The 19,268-nt window shown below is 40.4% G+C and overlaps 1 protein-coding gene across 1 annotated transcript in view; it reads right to left on the bottom strand.

Annotated features, from left to right (window-relative positions):
* Nucleotides 1-13,728, bottom strand: part of CD28 (CD28 molecule) — a 29,751-nt gene extending 16,023 nt beyond the window's left edge. The window contains exon 1 of the mRNA XM_079924913.1: nucleotides 13,627-13,728. Coding sequence (XP_079781039.1) covers nucleotides 13,627-13,681 — 55 coding nt within the window. The 5' untranslated portion in view covers nucleotides 13,682-13,728. The remainder of the gene's footprint in view (nucleotides 1-13,626) is intronic.
* Between the last annotated feature and the right edge of the window lie 5,540 nt (nucleotides 13,729-19,268).

Below are 19,268 nucleotides of genomic sequence, written 5' to 3'. Positions count from 1 at the left end.
ACCAGGTTAAAAGAGAGACATTGTCAATCTATCAGTTGTATTCGCTTCTGGTGTCAAAAGATTGGCTTGACTGACATGGCTCTAATTGAATTGGCAAGTTGTTTTGATGATGAATTTAGTGCTTTGCTTTTCAAAGCCTTTCCTAGCAGCTAAACTAGCTAAAGGTGTGGAGACAGGAAGCAGTAACCTCAAACCTCTTTCCCTGACAACTCCTCCTTGACAACAGGCAACATGAAGAGTTAAGATTGGAGGTGAGAAGGTACTTATCTGCTACCTATGAGCAAGGCAGTGAGAGCTGAAAGATTTCCCACAGATAATCTGTGAATTTTGTGATATAGTTGACTTCTGGAAAATTGAAAGTTGCTTGTGCTTCCATGAGAAAGGGGGGAAGGGAGCTTGGTTACCAAAAACAAAACAAAACAAAACTTTCCCTTTTTGCCTATGGTAAATAGGTCAACTACTATAATAATAAACAACTCTCTGCACAGGTGGAGTGGATAACCATCTCTAAGGTGTGGCTCCAAACACCAGAGAAGGAGCCCTGACCCTAAAAGGACACTCCCCACCAGCTCAGTTAATGCTTTGATTTCAAAATAAGGTGAAGCCTAAAATGCAATGTGGGAAATACATTGACAAATTAGTAACTATGGTCTATATTCATAGGGCTACAAAGTGCTTTCTCCTATTTTATCTCATATAAACTCTACATTAACCTGTGAAATAAATAAGCAGGACAGTCATCTTTATGCCCATTTTATAGATGAGGAAACTGAGGTCAAAAAGGTCTAATTCTTGCTCAAGGTTACAGGACAAGTACATGACCCTTAGGACTTGGCTCAAGCCTCATGACTTCTAATCTAGTGTTCTTTTCCCTCTGCCAGGTTGCATCAAAATTTCCATCAATTTTGGTGATTGTTTCTAGACCTTCTCAAAGTTGGACTTGATAGTTGGATGGCACAGAAGTGAGACTTAGGAGGAGAATATCATTGAGCAGGGGAGTAAATGGAGTGGGAAGAGGACAGGACCAAGATAAATTTCATTTTCTACCCCGTTTTGCTGGAATACCATCCCGCAAAAAGTGCTCAGCTGGATGGGAAGTTGGAGATGATCTCAGCCAATCCCTTATTTTAAACAAGAGGCAACTGAAAACCAAAGAAGTAAATGGCTTTCTAAACAAGGTCACAGAAATTGTGGAAGATCTAAGATATTATTTATTTATGATTCTAGGAGTAATATTTTAAATCATGAATGAATAGAAAACCAATTTTGTACATTCAGCAAGTTTGACTTGATTTCATGTCAATCTTGACTTTTTCATATTTAGAAAAAGTCTGTTACCAAACTTGCTTTGCCTCTACACAAAAAATTTTGCTTACAATTGCAGAGACTTCCTGAAGGTCATAGATGGATCCTAGATAAAGCCTACAGACAATATGGTCCCATGAAGTGCCTCTTATAAATTATTTCAGATCCACACGCAATAATTACACCATTGCAACAATTCCATTTCAGCTTGCCCACATGTCCAAAAGAGTTTGAACACAAACATTAGTCAATACATAAAATCACTTTCAATCTAAACCTCATTGGGCAAACCCTTAACTTCAGGGCCTTTGTGAATTACATTTATTTGTCCTGATTAATTTAGGATAGTCCATCTTTCCTTTTCCTTATCATAGCACCATAGAGAAATCAAATGGCACACAGAGGCTGGTGAACCAGAGAGTGGAATACGCAGCACTCAAGACTGAAGGCCGCATTCCTTAACTAAAGTTAAGGAAGCCCTAAAAAAGATAGAGTACATGTTTCTTTAGCAACATCATTGTGCTTTGACCTCTTGACCTTGTTGTCAATGTCCATTGACCTCTTAAGAACTTTGTTGGGTTCCATCTCTGCACACCATGATCAGAGTTTCTTCTGCAGTTTAACAATCAGGTTGTAAAGATCCTAATCACGTTGCTTCCTTTTTAAAATTCTGACTGAACAGAGTTTAGCATGTTAGGCAGGAACAAAAGAAAATGAAGCTTTCTCTTTTCAACCATCTTGCCCTGTGATGTTTGTGAACACATTGTGAAGGTGACACTGGTTTCCCTGGCACAGAACACCTCCTTCCTGACCACAGAGCTGGTGAAGTTACCGTAACTTTCCTCTGAGCACGTTTCCTGTTCAGGCCCAGGATACCTTTCAGCACATGGCCATCTGACCACTTCCTCCTTTTGCAGACTCCATAAGGGGCAGGCTGACCATAGGCCAATGCAGTGCTGGCCTCAGGAACTCGTAAGACAAACTGTGCTTTCTGGGAGGACTTGAATGCTCAACCATCTGTGGCTCTGGTAAGTCTAGCTTGTGGCTTGGATTCATAGAGATGTGAGAAAGAGGAACACAAGACACTCAGACTACAGCACCTTTCACCATCCTTCTCAGTGAAAACAGAGAGAAAAACAACGCTATCAAACTTTGAATGGCTCCAGACTCTCTGAAATCCATGTCAAAATGGGGGGAAAAATGTAATTCAGAATATGTTTTCAAAATAACTTTGTGGTCATTTCATCTAGTTTTCTGTTGACTGTCATCTTGAAACTCTCCTTATTTTCACAAGGAATAGAGATGTAAGGAAAGCCTCTCCAAAAAAAACAAAAAGCTTTGAAAAACATGGTCCATATACGTATACATGGTCTCATTCAGGATCTTAGCAGGAAACAGACGGCACTCAAAACTGGGCGATAGGAGGTGGGTTTATTTATAAAAAGACTCTTGGCAGTGGTTTGGAACCACAGGAGATAGTACTAGAACCTGTAGCTCATAGCAGCAGAGTTATAACCATGCTCAGATCTAAAGGGGCAAGGGGAGGAAGAGGTTCCAGAATCAGAAGGAAAGGAGAGTTGTGTAGAGGAGGCCACCACGACAGAAGCAATGACTTCTATAGGGAAAAACAGTCAGGCCAAGCAACCAGCCCTGCCCAAGACTGCATATGCACAACTAGCAAGTTCTATCAAGCACATTAACTCTTACCCAGAGCAAGTGTGACTTTCAAACAAAATCTAAAGAGACCTTAGTTCAAACAAGTACATACGGCTACAGATGATAATAGAAATAGAAGTTGCTATTGGCCAGCACCAGTCTAAGCACCACCTTCAGCCTCGATCTGTGTTTCCAGACAGGCAGACACTGTAATGTAGAGGACCATCACCCTTGGCCTTTTAAAAAATTGTTGTGCTCCAGGCAACTGTCAGAAAGTAACTCAGAGGCCAGATAGTAGCAAAAGGTCCCATCCAAGCACCTAGACCTAAGGCACTAATTATTGAGAGAGAAAAATTATCAATACAATCAATGAATTCTTTCTGAAAAGAAATTTCAGTGTGTCAGAAAACTGTTCTGGTATTCTGACTTCTGCCTTGACAAAGTCAAGCATTCACTCAGCAAATAAATAATGGGGTTTATAGTACTAGGTTCTTGGGAGATGGGAAGCTGTAAAAGAAGCGGCAGCCTCTTCCTTCTGGGAGAAATCCTAAAGCAGGTTCACAATTAGCTACACTCCAAAACCAGGTTTGGTGTGTGAGCCCTGTAGAGGGTCACTGACAGTCACACGGAAGACCCCTTGTTTCCAGACAAGATAAGTCTGCTTCTGTACAGACTGGCCTTTAACTGGGCCATGAACTTTGGAGTACCTTTAGACAGGCTAAGGTAAAGGAAATGCCCTTTAGGGTAAGGGTTTATTGGGAACAAGCTGAGCATTCCATTTACATAGGGGGGAAGTAAGTGAAGATGGCTGATACCAATCATGGAGAACCTTTATAATGCCAAGAAAAAGGCACATGGGTTTTACTAGACAGGCAATGGGAGACATTGAAAACACCTGAGCTGAGACTGGGCTAGTAAGCACCGCTTTGGCAAGATTAGCACAGAGGGGCACGTGCATTTGCTTGGAGCCAGAGGGGCACGTGCATTTGCTTGGAGCGAGGGCAGGGCTGAAGCAGAGACTAGTCAGGAGGCTGAGCCAATAGCATCAGTGTGAGCTCCTAGGGCCTGAGCTGTGGAGGTAGCAGCTGGGATAGAAAGGATGGACAAGGTGTTGGTGCTGGGTTATGCTTGGTGATGGTGAACAGGAATCAAAACGACGTGGAGTACATGGACTGGGTAAGGGGCTATTAACAAAATTAGCTACGTGAAGAAAGGAAATCTGTTTGGAAAAAAAGCTGTTGGGTTTTAGATATGTTGGGTCTGAGGGGTAGGTAAGGCATCCTGGAGGAAAGGTCCAGGAGTTTGATGAGTCGGACTAGAGCTCAAGAAAGTCAGAGATAGACATGTACATTGGGATGTCATCTGTATTAGGGTGACAGTTATTATTAAACCTGCTAAAAAACCACTACCTGTACTACAACCCATCCCTACCACTCAGAGACGCTACCCAGCAATGCAGGGTATGAGCACTCTAGGACCAAAACTTCCTAAACACAAAGCAACATAAACTTGGGTGTGATGTGACCCAGGCCCTACCATTCAAGGGTCTGTGTTGTCCTCTCAGCTCCTAATGCTGGAAGAACCATCTGAGAGGACAACATGACAGCACCTTAATTTATATGAAAGAGCTACCTGTACCAATAGCCACCAGACCATTCCAAAATTCAAATTTTATTACCTTAAAAGGTTACCTGTAGTTCAGATAGCAGGTAATTAGGGCTTTATAGCTTTCTACACAAATATTATGACAGTAATCCAGTTAACAGATACCCACAGGTATCTAGAGACCTCAGGTATTAATATACTATATCCTAAATACATATTTTAATCTGGTAACCAAATTTGGGAACCATATTTTCCTCCTGAGCCACCATCATTCTAAACCCTCATTCAAAACAACTCTGTAAAGAAGACGACAGTACATTTTTCCTGTCTGTTTCATTCTCCCTAAATCTTATACCTTTGCAAAGTCTGCTTAGGGCCACCTTAGCACATTCAGATTCTTCTACATGAGAGTCATGGCCTGGAAGTTTGAAAATAATTACTGTGTTAAACTTTAACATTATGTTGGAAGATAGGGGAGAACAAAGGCAATATTGTCCCCCAAAACTCTGCAGTCATTTCTAAGCACATTAGCATCTAAGATGCTGGTTCACAATCTCTCCAAACAATTTCCAAGATGGCTGGTTGCAGTTCTTGTATTTTCTCTATCATATCGTAAGAGCATCCACAAAGGGGTGGGGTTGCCTTGCTAGAGCTGATAAAAGCTAGAGCTTTTATCCCACTTAAGAAGCATTTTTGAGCCAGAAATAGACCTGAGATGCCTTCTCGTCCAACCCCCTCATATACCTGATGAGGAAATGAAGGCCTAGAAAAGTTGTCAGAGTGTAACAAACTAAAACTCTTCATTACATCCCCCTACCTTGATAAATCAGGGGTTTTAGATTTTGAGTTTGGAAAACGAATAATAGACGTGGCCTCCCTAAGGTCAAGGGCAAGCCACCATGTCCTTTCTCTGAAAAGCACAGAGAGTTGCTAAGATTAACATCCCTGACTGGAAACTGGAACCCTGCCTGTGATGCTGGGCAGGCTTGGTCTGAACCTTGTGACCCTGTTATCACAGCCGTGAGCTGAGGCCAAGCCCAGCCACAGTGTGCAGTTTTGAAGACTCAAGCAAATTTACAGTACAAACAAGTTAACTCTTCAAAGTCGAGGTATATTCTATCCCAGTGGCCCTTGTTGAGACAGGTTTAACACTATGACCTGTCTTGAGAGAATCAAACATATATAAATATATATTTGCCAGTATGGAACCACTCATCTACCCTGGCTTCATCCTAACACATCTCTACCCCTATAAATCTCTACCCTTCCTCCCATTCTTCTTAGACATTTGTCCTCCTCTCGCTAATACTCCCATTCTCCAAATCTCGATCCCCATCTCCTCAAGAAAACTGCCTCCATTCTCTTGTTTTTCTCTCCCTCTTCCTCTTGTCTTTCCTAATAGCCCTCTATCTCTTCCACCCATGCAACACACACACACACACACACACACACACACACACTCAAAACCAACACTTGGCTCCTTCCACCTGTCGAATATAATTAAGTCACTCAGTTGCAAACATTTATTACACACCTACTATGTACAAAATACCGTGGTAAACATTATAAGTGTTATAAGTTCCTGACTGTCTTCACTTTATCTGGCAATTTCCTCTCCTTTTCACTCTCTCAATTTTGTCCCCCTCCACCTTTTCTTAAACCTTCGAAGTGTTATCTTCCTTCCCCATCACTTGCCTAAACTCAGAAGCCCCAAATGGCTTCCTTTTGGCCAAAACCAATGGCCTTTCCAAGTCATTACACACTTCTCCTTCCCTTATGCAGTCAATGCCATTAACCACTGTCTCTCTGGAAACTCTTTCCTCTTTTGGCTCTAGTGACATTCCACGAGCCTCATTCCCCTCTTTCCTCCCCAAACACATTCTCTGTCTCCTTCACTAGTTCATCCTCCTCTTCAGCTGACTCCAAACCAGGCCTATTTTCCAGACTCTGTTCAACACTCTGCTTTTCTACAGTTATACCCTCTCCTTTCTATTAGCTACCTGTTTCCATTTCCACGGCTTCAATTTTATTCCAAAGTTGAGGATGCTTAAATATTTTATTCTTACCCAGTTCCCATGTCTTCAGCTTTGTACCAGACATCTTTCTGATACCTCAAGTCCTTACTTCAGACCCAGTGTGTCTAAAGTTAAACACTAGTTTCCTCCAGAACTCAGTTACACAACATCTTGATTTCAGGCGGAGACACCACCATTCCTCTTAAGCCAAAAATCTTGGCATCATTCTTTATCCCTCCCTCTCTTTCACAAACTAGGCACTAAGTCCTGAAATTTCTACTTTCAAAACATCTCTCAGAATAGTCACTCCTTCCTGACAAAGTGACAGAGTGTTCTAACATGATCTCCTGGTCACTAGTCTCCATACACTCTAGACCATCCTGCTTCCACAAACTTTCAGCTGTTTCCCAATATCTTGAAAATGAAGTTTGAATTTCTACTATCAGTATTCAATCCTTTGTTGGACCTGACTCTACCCTGCCTCTCCAAGCCTCTATACATTCAGACTGGTCAACTGTTCCAAGAACATGCAATGATATTCCTGGTTTAATTTCTTCATTTGTATTTCTTCTCCTTCCTGTGGCAATACGGCATTGGTAAGAACATGAACCCTGGAACAAGTGTGTATGGATTGGCTCGATTACTGTGTGACCACAGGCAAGTCGTTCCATCTGTTTCATGCCTCAGTTTTCCCATCTTACAGACAAGATAATCATAGTAACTACCTCAAAGGATTTAAGGAAAGAATAAATGATTTAATACAGGGAAAACCACATAGAACAGTGTCTGGCACATTATAAGTGCAAAATAAATATTAGCTGACAATTATTATTAATAACATCATGCATTCACATCCTATCTAGCTTTAAAGTCCAGCTTAATTCCCAGCTTTCCGTAAAAGCTTACTATTTATTTTATGCTGCCCCATTTTAGTACTAATTCATTCATTTCCTTCAACAAATATTTGTCCAACACCTACAATGATTCCTGCACTGTACATAGTACCGAGGTTATAAGGATGGATATGACATGATCCTGTCTGCAAGAAGCTCACAGTCTAGGGGGAAAAAACAGATGTATCAACACACAATGATAATTTTAAGAACCCTGATGAGGAAGGAAGTCCCTCACTTGGCCATGTAGGGTCTCAGAGAAGACTTCTTCAGATGAGAGGACTAGGGGACATAACAGATTATAAGAATAATATATGCAAAGCCATTAAGGCATCGAATAGCATGATGAGGTAGGAAACTGCCAAGTTTTCTTTATCTGTTTCCAGCTGTTATATCCTGTCACATATAGTCTTCTCAACTAGATCTGAAGTCTGCAAAAGCACAGAGAACTTGATTAATTACACAAGCAGTTCTTGTGTGCTAATGAAGTCTTTATAGTTCTTTTCCTCTTTTTATATTCCTTCAGATCCCAATAGAGACTAAAATATAACAGAGGTTTAATAAATATTTGTTAGATTGTGTTACACTCCCATTGGGGCTCCTCTTATAAGACCGTAGTAAAGGCTGAATACCCAGGGAAAGCTTCCTCAGGGAGCTGGATCTTGCACTAAAGATATAAAGTGAAAGTCAAGTGGGATTTGGATGTGTGGAAAGGGAGAGGGAATTCCAAAAGGGAAACAGTATCAGAAAGGTCATAAAGTGCAGGTGTGTGAGACATTGAAGAAACCCTCAGTATTTAGGTTAAGGATCTTGTATTGGGGTATAAAAGGAGATAGTTTGGATAAGTAAAATGGGTCCAGCCTAAAAGCATCCCAAAATGTCAGGAAACATTGCAATGTCATCTTTCTATTAGCATCTTCGAGGAACCATCAACACAACTTCCTTTTCTATAAATCGAGAGATGTCTAAGTTCCCTCCCATCTCTAAAAACTGTCTGTGGTTGAATTCAACAGTTCTGTGGATGCTTTGGCTTATCATTGTTTTCCATGAAATAAATTAGCATGGATAGGAAGTCACTCACAGTGGTCCTAAACTGAAAGAGAAAAAAAAATTCTGGAAAGGTTTCACAGTTCTCATTTTTAACTTCATTGTAGCTCAAACTGGGTTTTTGTACCAGTCACAGAACCTAAAATAGCACATAGAAGATGTTAATAAATACCTATGGAATGAGCACATGAAAGAAGATCTGTCTTCCCAAAGCATAAGAAGGAGCAGGAACTTTAGAGAACAGTAACTTACTAACACCCTGCTTTAGTCCCCACAGGAGCCTCATGGTGGGAGGAAACATTCTCCTCCTCCTCCTATGTGCCCATTCTCATCCACCTCCTAGGGGATAGAGTCTGTGAATTGGAAGTGGAACCCTCCTGGACTCAACATTGCTGAAGCTGGTCTTAAATTATGTACCCTTATTATTAGTACTGTTGAATTTCAACACAAGTCGTCAGGTCACATGGAAGCTGCAAATACAGCCACAGTGATGTTCTGACATTTTATCACATGTCAAGTATCCCTAAGAAATGAAAAGCACAGCCCTTTATCTTCTCAAGTTTAAAAAAAAGAAACACCCACCTAAGTCCTTAACACGGGAATCCATGTCATTGTTAAAAATGTAAGACATGTCACTAATTTAGATTCTTGTGTGTGAGAGAGTGGGTAATGACTAGGAGTTACTGTTATAATCAACACATTAAGGGGTGGATTGTGAGCCAGAGAGGTGACTCAGATACTGCAGAAAGGGGCTCACAATTAGATTAGAGGTCAGAGTGAACGGTGAGTGGGTGACTCTTATGACACCATCAGGAACCATTAACCTGGTTACCTTGGCAACCAGAGTCCCCAAGATAATAAAGATGATGACAAATGAAAAAGATGATGGTAATGGTGATGCAGAGATAAAGTTGCAGCTCAGAGTTAAGTCAGAAATTCACCACCACCATGCATTCGTCTTCCAAGAATGAAAATATAAACTCACATAACCTGAATGGTCACACACAGAATTAAGATGCCTATGAAATCAGCATTGAAATCCTAAGGCCCAAGAAGTCTAAACTCTCTTTTTCACATCCTCTAATAATGGGCTGAGTAGCCCTCGAACCCATCCAGGACACCTCTCTTCTAGTGTTGAGAGTCATTAAAATGAGAGTAATAAGCAAGAAATTAGACACCTACTTTCCGTAGGGCTTGGGTTACATTCCCTCCAGCTTCTGGGACCAATTCTCATGCAACCATTCTCAGACCGAAAGTTCTGGGTACATTTTTGGATGACAACATCATGTCATTGACCAAAAAGTTCAAAGAAATGAACATAAAAGAGACATAGATTCCTCAACAAGTCTTAGAAAACCAGAGACCCCTTCAGTCTGTCACAAAGCCACCCAGATATCATTTTTTTTCCTGAAGTTCAGCTAAACTATCTACTGGGAAGAAAAGTCCCAGCCTCTGTGAAGTTTTATAAATAAGAAATGTCTTGAAGAAAAAGGCAAACAAAACTTTAACCAAGATGAAAAGGAAAAAGGATAAATAACTGTGCTCTGAAGGAGGGCCTGCCCTCTGATTTTCAGACAAGAAAGTCTGCAATGAACCGTGTATCCTTATCAATGCCTATATGCATTAATAAAGAGCTATTGTTTTAGAGATGATAAACCACAAACGGAATTTTCTTCTGCCATGTTGGTGGCATAATTTTCATTTTGTAAATGTCAACACACTCCATGCAGGCAGTACTTGGAGGAAGATAGCCACCCATGATAAAAGGTGAATGGTAGTCACATGGCATTTTGATACTCATGAAAACAGAGTAAGGATATTAAAAAGGAGGAAGGTTTATGTTTAAAGGAAAGGCAGCGAGATCCTCCCCCACCCCCCATAGTAAAGGGTTGAATGTGAGAGATTCAGAGTAACGATCACAGATTCATTTCTTTTTCTGATCTATCTGTGAAAATGACTCATTCTATTTCCTGGTACTGATATATTGGTATTAATTTTACATTCCTTGCTGTAAAAGTTCTTTCTGGATGGTTGCCTTTTTAAAAAAAAAAAAAAGTATCTTAGGGTGTGAAAGCAGAATAAAACCAATTCTTAAGCAATGGCTACACTCTTGAAATGTCCATCAAATTTACTGGAACTGACAAAACACCCAGTCAATTTTTTAACAGTCAGAAGAACTGGCTACTGTGCATGGGGTGTCATGTAGACACAGCAAGCTGCTGGTTACATTGCATTTTCTATGTCCATCTTTTTACCTTCCCTTCCCAAGCCCCGCCTTGGAGCAACACTTTCCTGAGAGAAGTAAATGATTCTTTTTGTGTACAACTACCTCAGAGGGGTCATTTGCTGAACTAAAAATAAGGTCTTTAATTACCTTGCTTTGCTGATGTTTTTTTATTAAATGCCAATCATTTTCCTGCCGTCTGTGCCTCTCTCAGAAAAAGAAGTGCTGGGGGGAATGCAGAAGCACTGCAGAAACCAGTTGTGTTCGAATTGGCCGTTTTTGACAGTTTCTTTGCTAAGGTTTGGGAAGAAATGAAAAGAAATGCTCTCGTGGAAAAAAAAATGTGTTGTCCTGATTTTTGCCTTTATCATGGATGATTAGCCTGCTGAAAAATAACCAATATTGGCTGAAAAACCTATGAACAATGCTATATATTATTGGCACGCTTCTATCATCAACCACGAATTGATTCCCTTTCAAGGGCTGCAGTTCTATGCTGGATTCATATTCCAAAATCCAACAAAATCCTCTATTGTGGATCTCAATTGCACAATTATCTGGTAGAAAACATGTCATGTTAGTAAAGAAACTGTAAGTTAAGGTTTTCTCATGCTTCCTAAGTCATATTTCTTTAATTTAGCCATAAAGATCTTTCTATAGTGTTATTAATCATGAAGCATTGGGTTAGGTTTAAAATACTTCATAGAATAAGTATTTTAAGCTATGCTGTGAGACAATGAGTTAGACTTATTAAATTAGTCGGGGGAAAAACTGTTCTTCATACACACACACACACACACACACACACACACACACACACACAAACACATACACACACATATCTCAACACAGACATAGAAGTAGTCTCTCACAATCCCAGGGAGGACAAGTACACTGTGACCAGCAAATGTCCTTAACTGTAACTTCTTCGTGGAGGGTGAAGACAGAAACAAAAAGCACATGGACGATTTTGCACCACTGATTAGAATGGATCATTAGACATTTTTGTATGTTGTAATTATTTTTTCTCATAAGTTTTCTTACTGGAAGCGACATTTTGAAAGGGCCTTCTCTACCCCTTTCCTACTTCATTAGATGGCCACTCAGCATCAAATCTTAAAAGTTTTTATGGGGGTGAGTTGGCATTTGAAAAGTAGAAGCACCTCAAAGTCAAAAACAGTTTCCATGTGTGTGATCTCTTCACTGCTTTTCTAGCTATCCCCCTTTTAATAAATCTTCTAAAGGAAGAATATAAAGCTTTGAGTCTTACAAAAAATATCTTCAAAGGAGAGCAAATGAAATGATGATGGATGGCTTTCCACAGAGGAAAGTATTTTGTGTACAATTATCAATTTTAAAGTTTTCTGTCAGAGTGAGGCTTCTCTCTCATTTCTGCCCATTCTTTACTGCCTAATAAATTAAGAAATTTTAAATACTCTTTAAAAATAAATTTTAGAGATCCCTTAAAAACAAAGTTTTTTTAAATTGATGTTGAAGATTCTTTTAAAATATACTTGGTAACTCTCAATACTGGGTTCCAGATACTGGAGCGTAACCTGTCTCATCACCTGTTCATGTCTTTTATTATATCAACCTTTTATAAATACACACAATTTGTAAACATGCTTACTGGCACCTCAGACAACAAAATGGATGGGTATATATGTAGCTAGCGTACTTGTGCAGGTTGGGTAATTATATTCTTTGGAGATCATGTACATGATAGTTAAGAACAACAAAAAATCATGCAGTCCCCACATTACCAAAATAAGTGAGAAAGAAAATGGAAGATACTGGCCTTTCAATGTATCTGCAAGGGGAAAATAACTATCCTTATTTCAATATGCTGATTAACCCCTATCAGTCCAATTTTTGAGCCAAGTGGGACCCTTTTCTAACTCTGAGAACGAGTTGAACAAACATCTGACTCCAGCCCACATACGCAACAAACTCTTTCTGTTTGGAACTGTCATTTTCCAAAGATGATTTAACCTTGGACATATCTGGAGCTAAGAAATTATAAAGCACATCATGTTAGGCGGAGAAGCACAGGCTCTAGAGTCAGACTAAAGTAGTTCAGACCCTGGTTCCAATAACTCCTATATGTATATCCTTAGCCAAATTAACATTTCTACTCCCATCTCCTCATCTGAAATGCAGTTAACTGTGATAGTGTCAAGTTTTTTAGTCTCTCCCCATCACCACTGGAAACGTAAAAGAATTTCAACTAAGAAAACAGATTTCAGCCAGCTGTTAAAAAAAAAAAACTAATTTATTAGCATCTGTATTGTACCAGCTTCTGTGACAACTCCAGAGTTCATTCTGGCACTCATTCAGTTCAGGTAGACATGGTAATTACAAGCAGCCTTTATCTTGCTAGCCAAGCACTGACCGTGCTAAACATTTCACGTGGATTGTTTCCTTTTATCCTCACAATGACCTTGAGATGAGGTTATTATCATCTCCATTTTACAGGCAAGGAAACTGAGGCTTAGAGAGTTTAAATACTAGCCTAAGCTTAGCTAGCAAGACATGGATCTGTACTGTGAATCCAGGCAGTCCAAGTCCAGAGCTTTCAGAACCAACCTGCTTACAGCAATTTTCTTACCTTTCAAAATATACATGTATAGACAAAAGCTAACAATTCTTGGGACACTATCAACTGATAGCTAAATAAATCTGATTTAATTCCAAAGGCAGTTCATTAAAATATTTTGCTGGCCATAGTCTGAGAATCAGTGAGTTTCTAAATAACAGGTTGCCATTCATAGCAAAAACTACACTTCAAATGCCCAAATTTCATGAGTTCTTTGAAATCTGAAAATGAACCAAAGACCTCAAACGAAAACGCTGGGGGAGAAAAGAAATCAAAATTGTTTACCTGCTACTTGAATTGAGGGGAAGAAGTTGAGAGCCAGGAGCAGGCTGAGGATCATCGTGCTAACGGTGGGCCAGGGCTTCCGCCCCTCCTCCCTGAGAAGCCCAAGTGTGAGGTGAGCTGGAGACGCACCTGAGCAACCTGACTCGTCATCCGCAGCCACCACCACCGACTTACTTCTCTCAGGGCACATGATTAAGGGACTCAAACCACTTACTTCCCTCGGGGCACATGATCAAGGGACTCAAACCTCAAACTTTTGTGACTGCAACATTTCACACAGGATATCACATTGTTTTGATGACTTTTGACTTTTCCTCTTCTTTTAAAGGCAAGTGTTTTCTTGTCACTGAAAGACAATGTCAGTCACTCTCTAATGGGCTCATGGAAATCATTCTCTGTGGACGGGTGTCAGAGCTGTGAAAAATGGGTGCTTGAAATCCAGCAGGAATGTAAGGGTAGAAAAACAAGGTGTTCTAAAAGGGGAGAGAGTTTCATAGGATGGAGATAGACTGTGTCCAAAAGGCACCAATAAGAATTAGATTGAGGATTTGAGAAATATTTGTTATCAGTGTTGAAAGCAGTTATGAATATTAGGAATTGAACGTCTGTGTTGGATGTAAGCGGCCCCATGGAGCATTTAGCGCACACACTGCTTAGTTTGTGCCAAGCCTTTCCCGTCTCACTTCTAGGAACTTTGAGAAACACATTTGCAAGCACCCCACCTACTGACTATCTGGAGGAGGTCCCCTAAGCAAAGGGAGAGTCAAAAGTATCGGGCCTCCCTGGTGGCGCAGTGGTTGAGAGTCCGCCTGCCGATGCAGGTGCCCCGGTCCGGGAAGATCCCACATGCCGTGGAGCTGCTGCGCCCGTGAGCCATGGCCGCTGAGCCTGCGCGTCCGGAGCCTGTGCTCCGCAACGGGAGAGGCCACAACAGTGAGAGGCCCGCGTACCGAAAAAAAAAAAAAAAAAGTATCACATTTCCTTAGGAGGACAGTAAGGTAACCAAAAGCCCATTGGTACCTCATGGTCTCCATGTCCCACAAGGAATCATTCAGGCTAAGTGACAGGCATGAAAGGAGGCTCCGTAGCAGCCTCCCCAAGGCTGGTGCCCTTGCCCTCTGGCCAAGCCTTCTGCATTTAGGGTCATCCCCCTGGCGCGGCCAGCTCCACTCTCCTCTTCTGGCACCTGGGTCAGGATCCTGTACTCGATGGCTTTCTCAAAAACTTTCCAGTAACATTTTTCTGCTTTCCTGAAAACCCTAAGCTTTATATGACTACCCTAGTTTGGGGTTTGTGTATGTGGTTTTTTTAAAAAAAACACAATTTGTATTGATTTTTATTCTGACTATAAAAGTAGGACATATTACATATAGAAAATTTAGAAAAAAGATACATTTTACTTTTTTAAATGTCAAAAATAATCAGTAAAACAAAACTCACCTCACCTTCCATGTGTTTTCCTATTAAGATTTTTACGTATTTAATATGAGGTTTTACTTATCATTTTCGACAGATCTATACTATTATCTGTTTTATCTTGAATATTTTTCCATGACCTGTAAGTATTCTTTATAAACATCATTTGACATTGATGCATAATATTTCATCATATAATCACCTCATAAGTTATCTAACAATCCCCTGGTATTGTCACCAAATTTTTGCTATTTTCAAATGCCATATTGAACACCTCTCAGGATTTAGCTGAAGTGAAAGAAGGCTTCGTGTCCCTCCCTCTTTGTCTGATAAATGACAGATCAAAAGTATTTCCCTCCTAATAGACCCTCTTTGTCCATATTTCAATGTTCTCACAAACACAGTCTTTGTGACCCCCACCCATACCAGTATATCTTTCTGCCCTTTGGAGCAATTTGTCCTTGGTTATGGTTCACTTACACTTCTGAACTAAAGGTAAATGATAAAGTTATGTCTCCAGTCTGAGAGAAGATTCACTTCTAGAATTTGACCCAGTATTCCTAGCTCTGACTCTCTAAGATATAGGGGAAGTTATATCTTACCCAGGGCCTGATGTCTTTCTAAGGACAATTTATAGAAAGCAGTATGCCCTTCTCTAAAAGGTTACCCTTATTCAGGAGTCCCCAGACCACCCAGATATAGAACAAGAGGCTCTGAAATTCAACACAGAGATGAAGAATATGTACAGTAGAAACAAACACTCCCCCAAATTTCCTCTGATTGATAACAAAAAGTTAAGGAGCAAATTAATAGCTGCTGTGAAGCATATAAAAGAAATATGCTTCAAGCATGTAGCATGTAGTTAATAATATGTATATGGTAATGCTTACTTGAATCAACATTAGCTGGAAAGAAGGAGTGCAATTATCTGGTCCAGCTCCTTTATTTTGCAAAGGAGGATGCTGAAGACCAGAGAGGTTAGTTGATTTACACAAACCCACAAACAACAATTAAGTATACTTGATTTTATTAATTGACTAACCGTATTTGGTTTTCACTCCTTAGAATAAAAAGAAACACAAACTTTGGCATTTGCCTTCCTTTTTTTTTTTTTTTTTTTTTGCAGTACGCGGGCCTTTCACTGTTGTGGCCTCTCCCGTTGTGGAGCACAGGCTCCGGACGCGCAGGCTCAGCGGCCATGGCTCATGGGCCTAGCCGCTCCACAGCATGTGGGATCTTCCCGGACCGGGGCACGAACCCGTGTCCCCTGCACTGGCAGGCAGACTCTCAACCACTGCGCCACCAGGGAAGCCCGCCTTCTTTTTTTTTAACACACTAAAGAAACAAGTCATTTCATTAGAGTCCTTTCACATTTGCTCTTGAAATTCAATGGCATTCACTTATACTAAGAAGTAGAAATGATAGAGATGAAATAAGGGACCTTCAATCCATCAATGCATGGAGTACTGAGACCCTCCTACATTTCCCATAATAATAACAGTTATGAACCAAACACTTTACATGCCTGATCTCATTGAATACACACACAACCTGTGAGAAACATGCTATTATTATCCCCATTTTACAGATAAGAAGACTGATCCCGAGAGAAGGTTAAGAAGTCTCAGGAAGCAGTGGAGCCAGGATTAGAATGTACACCTTTCTAACTTGAACTACCAAGCCATAATCACAGCACTTGACTGCCTCCCTACTCTCAACCCTCTCCAGGATTGTAAATTCCTTCAGGACAAAAGAATAGGGAATGTACATTACCTTTCTGGTACAAGTCATTTAACACTATGTCTTATTAGAGCCTGAGTGACCAGAGGGTGGAGAGGAAACAGGGTAGTGGCCCAAGAGGGCACTGGGCAGACTTAATCAAACTGTGTTTCATAAAAACCCACCTGTATTTTTCTGGAGAAATTCCAGATTCCTTAAATCCACACGTGCTCTTGAAATTCAAGGACAGATGCTCTGTGATGAAACAAATGACCTTAATAAATCAACATGTATACTGAAGTCCCACCTATAATACATGGCTCGTCAAAGAAAAATGTAATACACATGACCAAATTCTATAGGCTGTTTGAAACATAATAGGAATTAAGCCTAGGGGTAAGAGCCTTAAAAAAGAGAAAGAAAAAGAAAAAGACTCTTTTTTGTGATATATTAAGAAATATGTATTTTGGTCTTCATCCTTGGCTCCTAGGAAAAGCTCCTAAAACCTGTGAAATTCCCTAATCAATAAAGATGCTAGGAGTATCTTTTGTTTTAATAGTTGGGTTTTGACCCCAGTTCCTGACACAGAGCTCCTAAATCCCTTGGAATTTCCTGTGTGACAGGAACATTTTTTTTTTTTGTCCTAACGAAGGGACTCTTGGTGGGCTCCTGGAGAGCTTTAGGATGGGAGCTGGCCACAAAAACATCAAGCCATGATTAGAAGCTTGGAACTTTTAGCTTCACCCCCTATTCTCTGGGGAGGAGAGAAGGGAGGGAGATTGAGTTAAAAATTAATCATGCCTAAGTGACGAAAACTTCATAAAAATCCCCGAACTACAGGCTTTAGGGAGTTTCTGGGTTGGTGAACACATCACAGGCTGGGAGGGTAGTGCACCCCAATTTCACAGGGACAGAAGCTACTGCACTTGGAATCTAGAACTCACCCTACATACCTCTTCATCCGGCTGTTCATTTATCATTTCCTTTATTGTGTAATAAACTGGTAAGTCTAAGTGTTTTCCTGAATTCTGTGAGCCACTCTAGCAAATTATTGAACCTGAGGAGGGGGTTGTGGGAACCCAACTTGTAGCCAGTTGGTCAGAAATACAAGTGATAACCTGGGACGTGCAGTTGGCTTCTGAAATGGGGCCGGTCTTATGGGACTGAGCCCTTAACCTGTGGGATCTGACACTAACTCCAGGTAAATAGTGTCAGAACTGAATTGAATTGTAGGACAGCCAGCTGATGTGGGGTGAAAAATCACACATTTGGGAATTCCAGTGGCTAAAAGCACAGGACATGAAGTCCCATGGGCTTAGGAGTCAAATCCCAGTTGGGTCACCTTGTAGCCATATAATCTTAGAAAGTCATAATATCAACTCCTCGTGTGTAAAATGGGGATCAAAATGCCTCACTCAATAAGTTGCTCACATGTCACACAATGTGTGAATCTCCCCAATAAGATTTAATTAATCTCCACGTCATTCTTATTATAAGGGGCTGAATAAATGTTTGTTGGATCAACCAAAACAGATCATTGAATATGTGTTCCATCTATTTCTGTGGATTGATTTTACTTCATAGCAAGAGTGCCATCAGAATCATTTTAGAAATTAGCCCAGTATTCCTCCTTGCCGGACAATCCTTTAGTAATCACACAAACCAGTATAAGCTACAAAGTATCACTGAAGAGTCTTCGAGAATCAGAGTGGCCAAGCTAGTCAGTGGGAAAGTCTTGGCAATCTCTAACTCATATAGAGCAAGCCTACCAGGATAATATCTTCTTTGATCTAAATTCCAGCTAGAAGCTTGCCTTTCATTTTAGTTTCTAAGTTTTCCCAAACCTCTGTCTCACAAAGGTTCAAATGCTCACATGGCGATTGTGGGAAAATAATGAGGCCTTAGATTCTCCCTTTGAGCTTTGATTCTACCCCAGGTGCTTGTATGAAAATCTTATTCGAAAAATAGACAAAAATGAAGTCTAAAAAGTCATGCATATTATCACAAGCCAGCAGGACCAAAGCCTGAAAAAAATTAGGCTACCACTAAAAAAAGCAAAAAACAAGAAATAACGGCTGTACTGATTGACTAATCCCACCAAGTAAAGAAATATTACAGAAAGATATATTTGCAGGAACAATCTGGGAGGCTTTACCAAGGATTACATGAAAAAGTATGGTGAAAAGTAGCTTAAAACAATTACCTAAAGATCTTTTGACCACTAACAGAGGCAGGCCTGTCTCTCCATATGGTAAAAGCAGTTGCTAACATTTCCTGGGGGGCTGCCAGCTAGCAGGTATGTGCTAAGCATCAGGCATGCATTATCTCCTTCAATCTCCACAACAACCGTAAGAGGTTGCTACTATTAATATCTCCATTTCATAGGTAAGGAAACAGAAGCTTAGAGAGGTTGAGTAATCTACCCACAATCATGCAGTAAGTAGCAAAGCAAGGATTTAAAGTAGAGTCAAACGTCATGGGAGAAGTAGACACCATCCCAATCAAAT

This window comes from Stenella coeruleoalba, assembly GCF_951394435.1.
Source record: "Stenella coeruleoalba genome assembly, chromosome: 6".
In the NCBI taxonomy this organism is placed as follows: Eukaryota; Metazoa; Chordata; class Mammalia; order Artiodactyla; family Delphinidae; genus Stenella; species Stenella coeruleoalba.
The sequence above is the reverse complement of the archived record's forward strand: the minus strand, read 5'-3'. Positions and strand labels throughout refer to the sequence as shown.